Below are 13,818 nucleotides of genomic sequence, written 5' to 3'. Positions count from 1 at the left end.
CAGCCTGTGTCAGTGTCTGTAGCCATCTCCGCGATTGAAACGGAGAGCGAAAGTGCACATGCGCCACAAACCCGCGCGACTGAATGTGAAAGATCAACCCGAGACTCATTCCAAGTGGAAAAACATATTACAGAGCCCCAGAGATGTCTCTTTCAAAGCCTGCCGTGAAGAGAAAGGTCGGTGATGAGCACAGACAGTTTCAAGAAAAGTGGGGAGTGCAATATTTCTTTGTTGAACACAGGGGCACCCCGACGTGTCTCATTTACACTGAAAAAGTTGCGGTGCACAAGGAATACAATTTGAAACGTAATTGTACTACGAGACATGCTGAGGGGTACGAAAAATACCAGGGAGATGAGAGAGCCAACCAGGTTGCCAGTCTTAAAACACGTCTTCTGAGGCAACAGGATCTCTTCAAGAAGGCTACCAAAGACAGTAATGCAGCAGTCAAAGCTAGCTACGCCGTTTGTGAGTTGATTGATCCTGTGCTCAGTGATCCCAAATGGCTCATGGACTTGGCTTTTCTTGTTGATATCACACATGAGCTTAATGTACTGAATAAGAAGCTACAAGGCCAGGGGCAACTTGTCAGTGCTGCCTATGACAACGTGAGAGCATTCTGCACTAAACTTGTGTTATGGAAAGCCCAGCTCTCTCAGACAAACCTTTGCCATTTCCCAGCATGCAAGGCTCTCGTGGATGCAGGCACACCATTCAGTGGTGAGAAGTATGTTGAGGCCATTTCGAAGCTACAGGAGGAATTTGATCACAGATTTGCAGACTTCAAGACACACAAAGCCACATTTCAAATTTTTGCGGACCCCTTCTCCTTTGATGTGCAAGATGCCCCTCCTGAGCTTCAAATGGAGCTCATTGACCTGCAGTGCTACTCTGCACTCAAAGCCAAGTTCAGGGAGGTGAGTGGAGAAGCAGACAAGCTTGGGCAATTTTTGAGAGAGTTGACCCCCAGCTTCCCTGAACTTTCCCGAAGGTTCAAGCGGACCATGTGCCTTTTTGGGAGCACATACTTGTGTGAGAAGCTCTTCTCCACTTTGAACTTCAATAAGTCCAAGTACAGGTCCAGACTTACTGATGAGCATCTTCAAGCTCTACTGAGGGTCTCCACTGCTTCCTCCCTCAAGCCAAATGTGACTATGTGAGAAGAAGCGCTGCCAGGTCTCTAGCAGCAAGGAGTAGGCAAGAGAAGCCGTGTTCAGAATATTTCATGTTCAATGTTCCATTCAAGTTCAGAAAGTTAAAGGTTAAAGAGCTGTTAATACAGACATTTGAAACGGAATAAAAATAATTCATTTTCTCTACTTAGCCAGCCAGTGTATATCTACTGTATGCTCATTAGTATTATTTGGTTTTGTATTACTGATTGATTTATTTTTTATTAATCTTTAAGTTAATTTATTTAATTCATTATTTTTTGTTAAAAAATAAAGATATTTGATAACGTTGGAATGTTTTATCAGTGCTTTTCTTGTGGAAATCCTGATGCGGCCCAGTCTCACCCAGACTCGGCCTCTAGCGGCCCCCAGGTAAATTGAGTTCGAGACCCCTGCTCTAGATAGTCATGAGTCTTATACATGGCTGTGGTGATGTCACACTTTTCTATGCAGAATAGCTTTCAACTATAGAAAGCTGGAGGCTTTTTATTTGTACGGCACAGCATTTCAATTATATATATATATATATATATATATATATATATATATATATATATATATATATATATATATATATATATATATATATATATATATATATATATTCATATTCTTAAAATATTGTCATCTGAATCTCTATTTCTATTTTCCCAAAAGTTTAGGTGATCATTTAGATATTTTACTTGCAAAAGTGATGAGCCTTTATTTTCATTTCGTCCAGGTTTGGGTTTTTGGCCTTTTGAACTTTTCTATGGCTTCCTTTTTTTGCTAGTCTCTTTCTTATTGTTGAGACATGATTATTGAACTGAAGCAAGACAGGCCTGCACTTCTTGTTTTTGTGACCTTTTAGGCTGAGTCGTCACTTTGCTGTTGGGTAAGTTTAGGTATTTTGTGAGCTTTAGGCCGAGTTGTCACTTTGCTCTTGGGTAAGTTTTGGTAGATGGGTTTTTCCATTTGTGGATGTCTCTAACTGTGTTGCTTTGGAGTCTCAAAGCTTTAAAAATATAACAACAACAAAAACCTTCCAGACCTCTTCAATTTCCTTGGATGGTGGTAGCTTTATAAGATCTTCTGGCTGAATTCATTTTGTGAGATGAGTTCTTATTATAAGTAAATTCTTGATTGGGCAAGTGTCTGGGTACTCAAGCTTCCCAGAATTCCCCAAAATATTTTTAGCCACTAATTTATTCATGACACGAGTGGCGTTAGGGCAGTTTGATTACCCCCACCCCCATCACTTACAGATAATATCACAATTTAAAATGGCATTTTCTGTTTATTTTGGTTATCACTGTGGGATATTTGTTTGATTAATTTAAACATTTACTTTGATAAATTCTGAAACAGAAAAAAAGAACTTAGCAAATCCATATCCAGCATATTGAAGTATAGTAAGAAATATACTCGAGTGACTGTAGGGGCTCGGTCAAGCCGATAGGTTGTTGAAAGACCCCCCCTCCCACACACACTTTGTAAGTAGTTTCCTCCATGTTTTGCACACTAGTTGTTGTTCATGACTGTGAATGTGCAAGGTGGCTGCATGTGAAAAGAAAGCGGACTCTTCCAATAAACTACCCACTTACAAAACACTTAATGAATAAAAATGTCAAAAACGAAATGACTTTCCGGAACTGTAAGTTGTTTTTCAACTTATTAGTTATAGAGGGTTGTGCAATAGCCTATGTAAGAGTTTAATCAATGCCTGATGTTGTGGTGTGCTGATATTGGCCTAAAATTTATACTGTTGGGAGTATCATTATCCCTCTTTGCTTCATGGTGAACCTTTTGTGTCAAAACCTTAGTTTTAGTCTTTCGAAACATCTTTTACCATTTTGTTCTTTCTCCTTTTTGGTATTTTGATTTCTTTTATCGGCTTGTGTTTTTGCTTAAACTCTCTTTAGACTGTAGGACTGCCTTTGTAGGAAGCCCTGAATTATTGGGGGCCTGGCGAGTTTCCCACATTTTTTAAATGTTCTGTTCTTAAATTTATTTCAGTCTTCTATTTCTTCTCCCCAGATGGCATGTCTTAATACCAGCCTCGTCATTATTTTTATTCTCCTCAATTCTGCCTGCATAGTACTAACCTAAGAATGCGGAAGGTCCCTGCTGTGGCTTGCCACCTCAAAGTATGCATGATTGGTTTGGGCCGGGGGTAGTCCTACATTAGGCCCAGATGTGTTAAGTGTATGTTCTGCTATGGAAGATGCATGTTCTGCTTTTGAATTCAGCTGACTGAAGCGTTCTTGTTGATGCTTGTCAAAGTAGGGATTTCAGTTTTGTTTTTTGTTACCGAGTCTGTGATGTGTAGCGCTTTGAACGCAAGTGATGGCAGCTGTTAAAACACAAAGTAAAATTTCTTGCCCTTCTCACAGGGGGGTGGAGGAGGCGGGAGTCTCGTTTTCGCCGAATTCACATCGAAAGTTAGACTTTAAGCACAATTTTTGCTGAGGCATGAGGTTTCATGCAAGGTTCCTCTTCCTTGACAGTTTTGCCAGAAATGTGTTGACCTTTAAAGTTCCTTTTATGAAAATGTTTGCGGTTACTTTTTGGGAAATAGATGTTCTCAGTGACCTCTTTCCTTTAAGACTTATTTGTATAGTCACAGATGTGCCATCAAACTAAAGAACGTAGGACAAAATTTTACTTCATCTGATTTCCATTCATTGCGTATGCTGTCCGAGTCATTTTATAAATAATCATCTTATTTATTGTTTTGGGTCTCCTCAGAAGGAAACTCTTCTTTGTTGAGGGATGGAATACAAATTTTGATCAAGTGAATCTGTAGGAGAAAGACATTTTTACTTGGTCTAACAAAATTACCAATGTCTTAAACCACATTTCTGCACGTCAACTTGCTCGGATTAGGCATTAAAGAAAAATTGCTTCATCAATAGGAAGCCATCATCTTTGAATTGGAAACAATGGAAATAGCCACAAAGTGACAGATTGTGTTTGAGATGTTACATGAATTTCATTTTATGTTTTAATTGTAATTTATTTTTACTCTAACTTCTCTCCCCTCTTTTACCACTTTAGATGTGGAACAGATGGCGATCGACTGGCTGACCGGAAACTTCTACTTTGTGAATGACGTCGACGACTGGGTGTTTGTTTGCAGCAAGGATGGCCAGATTTGTGTGACCCTACTGGACCAAGAACTGTACAACCCAAAAGGAATTGCCTTAGACCCGGCAATGGGGTGTGTACCTCCCTCATGCCCTGATCTCACCCCTTGACAATTATTGCAGTTTATTATTGCTCAATTGTGAAGAAATCGCCTTTGCATGATGCTGACCTAACATATTTTTGAATTAGGCATAAACCTCTGTGTCTGCAAAGTGTAACTTCCTAATTTTTACCCTTCTGAAAACTTTTGTTTCCCCATTTTTTTTTCCAATGAAATAAATGAAAATCATCTTTTGTGCTGCAGGAAAGTTTTCTTCACAGATTATGGGTCCACGCCCAGGGTGGAGCGTTGTGACATGGATGGTCAGAACCGAACAAAGTTGGTGGACAGTAAGATAGTCTTCCCCCATGGCATCACTCTCGACTTGGTCAACCGGCTTGTGTACTGGGCTGATGCTTACCTGGACTACATTGAAGTGGTGGATTATGAGGGCAAGAATAGACACACCATCATTCAAGGCCTGCTGGTGAGATTCAAAGGAGATACAGTAAAACACTGCCCTCTTCAACTGTTGAAAAAAGCACACACTTGATCCCACGTTCATCAATTTATTAGAACCCTCTTTCATAGTGTCGTTTTTTCTACTTGTAGTTAATGATCAGATCTTATCACCTTTTGAGACACGTGGTCCCGCTCTTGTCTGCTACGCATTTAATAAAAAGGCTCTTCTCTAATAGAGAAGTCCTTTTTATTACTTTTGATTGATAGAACTTAAGAGTGTGTGATTTTCCTGGCTAACGCTTCTCTAAACATATTAGTCGGGCTTGAGTGAAGCTTGGCTCAAACCCGTAGTGGTGTAATGCCCTTAATGAAATCAAGACTGCATAGGAGGGCAAGAGTGAAGGCGACTGTGTGCCTGTGTGTATTAAGAGAAGCCGGGGTGGAAGTGAGGATGGGGGGTTTGTACATTTCACTTTCAAAGATATTGAATCACAGAGAAACAAACCGTTATATAACTACAATGGCATAGGCACCTCAGATGATTTTTTTTAAAGTAGGCATTAATTTTTGGTCTCCGTTTCACACTTGGAAATTGTGAAAACATGATTGCGTAAGGGATTCGTCCACAAAGTATTGTACATAACCTAAGTGGTTGTGTGGTTGTATTGCAGATTGAGCACTTGTATGGGCTGACTGTCTTTGAGAACTACCTTTATGCCACCAACTCGGACGAAGGCAACCTGAACCCCAAGACCAGTGTGATCCGAGTGAATCGCTTCAACAGTTCCGACTTCCACGTGGTGACGCGAGTGGACCGCGGAGCTGCACTGCATGTGTACCACCAGAGACGCCAACCTAGAGGTATGCTATATTATTATCAGCTTTTTTTTCCCCATTGGTGTGGCTCAAAATATGTATGTAAAACTGTTGTGTTAAACATTTTTTTCAAAGTGCGCAGTCATGCTTGTGCCTTGGATCAATTTGGAAAGGCTGGAGGTTGTTCTGACATCTGTCTACTCGGCAACAGCCACAAGACACGCACCTGTCGTTGCCGATTTGGCTTCAGCCTGGGCAACGATGGCAAGTCTTGCAAAAGTGAGTGATATTTTTCATCTTGTGTCTACCTCCTCTGGGTTCCTTTTTGCCGACGGTGCTTACAACGGTCCTTTCTTCTTTAGAACCAGACCATGAGTTGTTCTTGGTGTACGGTAAAGGTCGCCCTGGAATCATCAGGGGCATGGATATGAATGCAAAGGTACCAGATGAGTACATGATCCCTATTGAGAACCTCATGAACCCTCGAGCTTTGGATTACCACGCCGCCAGTGAATTCATCTACTTTGCTGATGCTACCAGCTATATTATCGGGCGACAGAAAATCGACGGGACAGAAAGAGACACCATACTGAAAGATGGTAAGAATTTCAAATGCAGAGACAATCCATTTGTTGCTTAAATGACTTATGTAGGTAGGTGTTGAGGAACCTGTACAAAATCCCCTCCTAAAAGATGTTACAGCAGTATATAGTAGTGTAACTCTGAATACTATTAATTAGTTCGATTCCGTTTTCAAAGCTTTTTCTCTCTATATCTAAGGTATCCACACAGTGGAGGGATTAGCAGTTGATTGGATGGGAGGTAATCTCTACTGGACAGATGATGGGCCTAAAAAGACTATCAGCGTTGCCAGACTGGAAAAAGCTTCTCAGACTCGGAAGACTCTCATCGAGGGCAAGATGAGCCACCCGCGTGCCATTGTGGTGGACCCTCTGAATGGGTGAGCCTTTTTTTTCTCACTGGCATTCAAGGAATCTACAACTGGATTGCCAATTCGTTTATTTTTTGATTGGACATTTCTTTCGTTTTCTTCAAGGTGGATGTACTGGACTGATTGGGAGGAGGACCCCACTGAGAGTAACAGGGGAAAAATCAAGAAAGCTTGGATGGATGGATCCCATCATCAAGTGTTCCTCACAAGTAAGACAGTGCTGTGGCCCAATGGCTTGAGTCTGGACATTGCTCAGGGTATTCTCTACTGGGTTGATGCCTACTATGACCGTATTGAAATGGTTTATCTCAACACGACTGGACGGAAGGTTTGTTTCTCTTCAGAATGTAACAATCTTATTTTTTTCCCCAACCCTGATATCATAGTGTGATCCTCTCTTTTCTTATTGAAAAGGTGGTGTATGAGGGGCAAGAGTTGACCCATGCCTTTGGTTTGTGTCACTATAAACAATTCCTCTTTTGGAATGAGTATCGTCGCGGTATTATCTACAAACTGGACCAAGTCACAAAGACCGTCACGCTGCTACGAAATGAGAGGCCGCCGATCTTTGAGATTCGAGTGTATGATGCTCACCAGCAGCAAGGTAAACATGATTCCTCTCAGGAGTCATGACTAATTAATTACCTTTGAATGCATGACAAATTACAATGTTTTTTTTTTTGCAAAGGAACCAATGTATGCAGGGTTATGAATGGGGGGTGTAGCAGTCTATGCCTTGCCATTCCTAATGGCAGGTCCTGTGGCTGTGCTGATGATCAAATCCTGGATGTGGATAATGTCACCTGCAAAGGTAAGATAGCACAGAGGATGAGTTGTTAGTGTTGATGCGTCGGTGAGATGATTCTAAAACTTTTGAGAATGCATGCGTGTTCTCATTTTAGATACATTAGAATTCAAAACTGGACAGTTGTTATTTTTTCAGAGCACAAACTTGGTAGGAATATGATGGTTTTATCTATGTACAAGTATAAAATTATCAGAAATCTTGCAATTTGATGAGAATCCACACATACTAGATAAAACCCTCTGGTTATGTTCAGTGGATAAAATACACATTTGAAAAAGGCAGTTTTGCCATCTTGCCTGGGCTCAGCAATACAAACTTGTACTGATGACACAAAATTTCTGCACGTTTCTGCCCAGTTTCTTTCAACGTAAGTATGATTTCCTCGTCAATGAAACTAAAAGCATATAGTCCCTACTTTTTTTTTCATTTTTTTTTTCCTTCCTTGTGCTTAAACCACCAAGAGTTGGTCCGCAACCCACTTTTGGAAATCATTCCGGTCATTTCAGACTGAGTGATACGTAATATGGGTGTACCCCAAATCAGTTTGGAGAGGCTCACATCTTTGACTCAGGGTAGAAAAGGAATGTTTCGTTAATCATCAACAGAGACTTTAATGCAGGGGTCTCCAAATTGGTCCTCAAGGGCCGCTGTGAGTTCTGTTTTTTTTTTTCAACCAATCCAGCACAAATACCTAGTTTAACCAAGATTGGTGAAAAAGAGTTGTCTTGTTTGATTAGAATGAAATCCTGCAGCCACTGCAGAACTTTAGGGCAATAGGGAAAATTATTCACTCAGCAGGGGTACAGTCTGTCAATGTGTTCTTGACTCAACTTTCCACCCCCAAACTACACTACACAATACATTTTACAATGTAGCTGCCAGAACTGGGGGAGGGAATGGCCAAATGTTATTTCAACTTTAAGATGGACAAAGGCCGACCTATCCACCATTGAGCTATTGTGTGGAAATGTGCTCTCAATGGCCCATCTGTTTCTGCTCCTACCCCTGATCCGATCCCGCAGCCAACCCCTCCTACGTGCCGCCGCCACAGTGCCAGCCCGGGGAGTTTGCCTGCAAGAACAACCGCTGCATCCAAGCACGCTGGAAGTGTGACGGGGACAACGATTGTCTGGACAACAGCGACGAGGCTCCCGAGCTTTGCCGTAAGTGTTTTTTGACTCTGTTACTGTTGCCCAGCAACGCAGAAATAAACACAATGTTGTTTGAGGCACTTTTTCAATGCAAACCAAGCCACGACATTCTGGACTTTCCCAAATTTTCTTCTTCAAATCTACGCTATGTAGTTGTAAAGGTTTCACCTCATTAGGCAGCACATATCTGCCTAGCGGAAACTTCTTATGTCCAATTTTTGTCACAAATCAATGCTTTTGGTCAGCCACAATGTGGGTTTGTCAAAAGGCACATTTGACGTTCTTTTTTTTTTTTTTTAATTCCCACATAAATCTCCAGTAACCCCAACGTTTTGTGACTAGCCTATGTGTAACCAGTTAGTAATATGCCTTAAAAAGTATCTCAGTCACATGTCTTTGTTGACTTGTGGTTCTCCTGATGTCTCCCATAAGACCAGCACACCTGTCCGGCAGACCGGTTCAAATGCCAGAACAACCGCTGCATCCCATTGCGATGGCTATGTGATGGCGACAATGACTGCGGCAACGATGAGGATGAATCAAACACCACATGCTCTGGTACATTTCAGATCATTGCAACCTTTGTATTTCTTTGCTTTGTCTGTAGAACTTAATGTATATTTTGATGAGGGGCCAGTATATTGCACAAAAAAATCAAAATCCACCATGGCTATTGTTCACGATAGGCTCTTGATCAGGAAACATTCTCTGTATTATGAAAAACCAAAAAAAGGAAAAAACAACAACAAAATCTTAGCACAAAGGCTGACATTGCAAAGAGGCAATGTGATATGTCCACAAATCCGAATGGCCCAAGATTCGACTTCCTACTGATTAGTTCTTCAGATGTTAAGAGAATGAGAGAAGAGTTGTGAACGGAGCAAAAGCAGTGGGTATTACATTCCATGAATAATGCAATTAGCTGAGGATTTGGAATACTAAGTATTCTTGAACAGTATGGCAACGGCTTTGAACTAGCTATGAAAGTTTACATTTTACATGTAGTGCATTAGTGCATGGGTTTTCAAAGCTTTTCAGTGCCGTGACCTTATGGTCATGTTCTAAAAAAATGGTCTCAATTGTAATTTTCCCACATTGGTCTTTGTAATATATTTGTAACGGACTTAATCTGGCGTGCCATGTTACGCAAGGTTATAAGTGATATAAATTTGTAAAAGAAGAGTGCTTTCGACACTCCCTTTGGCGGTTAACAGGGATTGAACAAAAACTTTTTTTACATTTTTCTTTTTTAGAAAAAATAATTTTAATCATTATTTTATGTCCAAAAATGTTGAAGCACTGGAACGCTGCACTTAATTTCTCATGCAATATATGCATGCTGAGCTGTAAACATTAAATTTGTTCTATTTTCTTACCTGCCAGCACGCACTTGCCCTCCAAATCAATACCCATGTGCCAGTGGTCGTTGTATCCCTATTTCCTGGACTTGCGACTTGGATGACGACTGCGGTGATCGCTCGGACGAGCCCGATTCATGCGGTACGTCTGGACGTTGTTGCGCCGAGACGAGTCATTTCATTCATACCGTCTCTCTTACTCCCTTGTGTCCAGCCTATCCCACATGTTTCCCTCTCACCCAGTTCACTTGCGCTAATGGGCGCTGCATCAACATCAACTGGCGCTGTGACAACGGTATGCTACCAGACACGCTTTCTCATCAAGCCTGCACACTGAGTAATGGGGAGTCATGACTTGTGTCCGCTCCTGTGCAGACAACGACTGTGGGGATAACAGCGATGAAGCCGGCTGCAGTCATTCCTGTTCCAGTGTGCAGTTTAAATGTAACAGCGGTCGCTGTATACCAGAATACTGGACTTGTGACGGTGATAATGACTGCGGAGACTACAGTGACGAGACGCATGCCAACTGCACCAATCAAGGTTGAGAACATGATAATAAGCTTAAAGGCTGCTTAGCTTAGTAGTTCATCAATATTTTACAGCAAGTACCACCCAAAGAATACCTCGCGCTCCAATATTATCTCACTGGCTGCCATCTACAGTGATAGACATTCAATCCATTTGGACTGGTAAGGTTGGCAGAGATCATTCCAGTCGGAATGGACTGGACGTCTATATGCAATTGAGTTAAAATATGTTAGTGCAGTCGGCCAACATCGGGGGGAAAAGCAGGGTTTTTAGACGTTTTTATAAGCCACAGTTACATTATGATCAGTTTTTAAAACTAAATGAATTGGTAAAGGTAAAGGATTGCAGAATGTAATGTAATGGTACCAGACCTTAAACTTGTTCCTAAATTGAACATAAACTTAGACATTAAATTTAATTCTTGTAGTTTTAATTGAGCACAACTGAACTGCACTTGAATAATGGACTTCAGTGGACAACCACTGATTTAGAATTTATCAAATATTTATATTGAATGGGTAATCTTTTGGTGGTACTTGACACATGTTAAAACGTCAGTCAAAACATTACACGTGTATTGGCTTTTGACAGATTGCGACACCAATTTTGTTGTTTGCTTTGTCATGAAAGTCAAACAAAACAAAGGTCACTCATTGCTACAGAGGAGATTGACAACTTAGTGCAGTTTCAGTTTATGCCCAAAGGCTGTCCCTCTTAAAAGAGGTCCATCCTCCGCCACGCTGCTTCACACGATGATTTTCTACAAATCCTCTTAGTGTCTGAGTTCAGGATGCGGTTATGTTCCGCGGTTAGCTGATAATTAGACCGATTTGCGATGCTGTGCAACCAACTCGCACAGATGTTTAACATTTCTCTGTTGGCCATCTTTGAAAGATTGGGTGCCTGGTTAACCACCGTGTCAGCACTAAAGGCGAGCGTACACCGCTGTGTCCCGCTGTTTAACGTACAGCACAATCCATGTAAAATCTAAGACAAATGCTCACAAATCCCAGCATGGAGGAAACAAAGCTCAGTGTGACCTGTTGGTTTAATGAGCAATCTGCACATGGAATGTTTGTATTCTGCCCTGTTGGAAGCCATTACCAGAAATGAAAAAGCAATACTGCTATCTTTCTCCATCTGCTTGACTGATGTTCTCCTGTGAGAGGCCCAAGGTCGCTTGCTGTGTCTGTGCCAAAGATTGACCTTTGTCATGAGGCACAGTCATTCTGTCGCCACCTCAGTGGTGCCTTTTGTTATCTTGTGACATCAATCAGAGAACTGTGTGCACATTTGTTGTTTGATTTGGCACAGCGACAGGTTGTTGACCGCATCATATCTACGCAATAATTAATGGCTAGAAAGGCCTGTTGTCGCTCTCTTGTGTCCTTGCCAAGTGCATCCTCCGACTGGGTTGTTTTACAAATGTCTTCTTCAATGTTGTTGTGTTTGTTTGCTTGTTAGCCAGATGATGTAAACATACCAACATCACAGGAAATGATGGAAATTTGGTGTAATTGCACGTAGATATACTGATTAACTTTGTGGTAAAACACTTTAAAGCCACAAACTGTTTTTTTTTTATAAGTAATGGAAATTTGGTCTAATTGAAGCCAACTCGCTCCTTCTTGTCCCGCCAGCTACTCGTCCCCCAGGTGGCTGCCATGTGGATGAGTTCCAGTGCCGCATGGACAGTCTGTGCATCCCCATGCGGTGGCGCTGCGACGGTGACACAGACTGCATGGACCTAAGTGACGAGAGCAACTGCGAGGGTGTCACTCACATGTGCGACCCGGCGGTTAAGTTCAGTTGTCGGGATTCAGGTGAGGAAACCACAGCTGTTTACTCACTGGGACGAATTTCTTTCCCTTTTTAAAATCTTTTTTTTTTTTTTCATTTTTACACGTGCAAACTTGTCCTCTTGTAAATCACAACCAGTGACTTTGCGGTACACGACAATTGAATGTTCACAAATAGTAAAGATTGGCATCATGTGATATATATTTTTTTTTTTTCAGCTCGCTGCATCAGCAAGGCATGGGTGTGTGACGGTGACAGTGACTGTGAGGACAACTCGGACGAGGTCAACTGCGACGCGCTGGTGTGCAAGTTGTCTCACCATGTGTGTGCCACCAACGACTCCATCTGCCTCCCTGCCGAAAAGCTGTGTGACGGCACTGACGACTGTCCGGATGGCTCTGATGAAAAGCTTTGTGGTATGTAATCCTGCTACTCATGAAATGAAACACTGCAATTTTGTTTGTCTATGCTAGGACACCTATTGGCATAGGAAAGACCATGTTGCTACTATCTAATTGCAATTGAGAAGCATTGCGATTAGACTAAAACTGGTAAATTTACCAAAAATATTTGTTAATTTGTGGCTGAAAAGTGCTTGGGGTACTAGTTTTGGGGCACAGAATTCAAAATTCACCTTAATTTTCAGATCAAGTTTTTAAGAAATTAGTCAGGGTATTGGAAAAGAAATCTGCTCTAATACAGCACGTCTTTGGAATGACTGCCCTCTCTTTGACTGTGAAACATTCCCCCCGCCCAATCACACACGGACACACAAAAATAAGCAGCCAAATGTAAAATGTCTTGTAAGGTTGTTTTAGATACAAATTGTTGACAAAACACAAAGGAAAATGCTGACTTTCACATTTACTAATCTGTTTATCTTATCAGCAAGTGTGCAATAACCCGTACGTAGTTGAATGGTAAATACCTTATTCTTGTATGCAAAATGTATATTGAATATATTGTCCTGTCCCTGTTCTTAAAGAGAAGAGTAAACAAAAACAAACTATAATTGTAAACATTGTCCTTTTCATTCACACCCTTCAGACTTATGTTCGCTGGACAATGGAGGTTGCAGTCACAACTGCAGCATCATCCCCGGTGAAGGCTTCATGTGTTCCTGCCCCCTCGGCATGGAGCTTGGAGTGGACAACAAGACCTGTCAGATCCAGAGTTTTTGCGCCAAACACCTCAAATGTAGCCAAAAATGTGAGCAGGAAAAATCCAGCGTTAAGTGCTCTTGCTATGAGGGTTGGGAGCTAGAGTCGGACATGGAGAGCTGCAAAAGCAGTGGTAAGGAAAAGTAGTCTCAACTCAGGCTTTAAAAAGATTCTAATATTTGGCTCTTGTGCACTTGGAATGTTGTCAGATCCTTTCAAACCATTCATCATATTTTCGAACCGCCATGAGATCAGACGGATTGACCTTCACAAGGGGGAATTCACTGTCCTGGTTCCTGGCCTCAGGAACACCATCGCATTGGACTTCCATCTCAGCCAAAGTACATTGTACTGGACGGATGTTGTCGAGGACAAGATCTACCGCGGGAAGCTGTCAGAAAATGGAGGTGAGTTGGGAGCAAAGAGCAATACTCGTTTTTTA

General features: G+C 41.6%; 1 protein-coding gene across 2 annotated transcripts in view; it reads left to right on the top strand.

Annotated features, from left to right (window-relative positions):
* The window catches only part of LOC144071820 (low-density lipoprotein receptor-related protein 1-like), a 75,067-nt gene that overhangs the window by 32,020 nt on the left and 29,229 nt on the right, over positions 1-13,818 (top strand). For both annotated transcript variants that reach the window (XM_077597249.1, XM_077597257.1), the window contains exons 7-24: positions 4,209-4,371; positions 4,603-4,825; positions 5,472-5,661; positions 5,752-5,895; positions 5,979-6,215; positions 6,397-6,577; positions 6,674-6,896; positions 6,983-7,172; positions 7,257-7,379; positions 8,399-8,539; positions 8,960-9,085; positions 9,911-10,027; positions 10,100-10,180; positions 10,261-10,428; positions 12,057-12,239; positions 12,435-12,632; positions 13,264-13,509; positions 13,586-13,783. In XM_077597249.1, the coding sequence (XP_077453375.1) occupies positions 4,209-4,371; positions 4,603-4,825; positions 5,472-5,661; positions 5,752-5,895; positions 5,979-6,215; positions 6,397-6,577; positions 6,674-6,896; positions 6,983-7,172; positions 7,257-7,379; positions 8,399-8,539; positions 8,960-9,085; positions 9,911-10,027; positions 10,100-10,180; positions 10,261-10,428; positions 12,057-12,239; positions 12,435-12,632; positions 13,264-13,509; positions 13,586-13,783 (3,132 nt within the window). The remainder of the gene's footprint in view (positions 1-4,208; positions 4,372-4,602; positions 4,826-5,471; positions 5,662-5,751; positions 5,896-5,978; positions 6,216-6,396; positions 6,578-6,673; positions 6,897-6,982; positions 7,173-7,256; positions 7,380-8,398; positions 8,540-8,959; positions 9,086-9,910; positions 10,028-10,099; positions 10,181-10,260; positions 10,429-12,056; positions 12,240-12,434; positions 12,633-13,263; positions 13,510-13,585; positions 13,784-13,818) is intronic.

This window comes from Stigmatopora argus, chromosome 1, assembly GCF_051989625.1.
Source record: "Stigmatopora argus isolate UIUO_Sarg chromosome 1, RoL_Sarg_1.0, whole genome shotgun sequence".
NCBI lineage: Eukaryota > Metazoa > Chordata > Actinopteri > Syngnathiformes > Syngnathidae > Stigmatopora > Stigmatopora argus.
The sequence above is the reverse complement of the archived record's forward strand: the minus strand, read 5'-3'. Positions and strand labels throughout refer to the sequence as shown.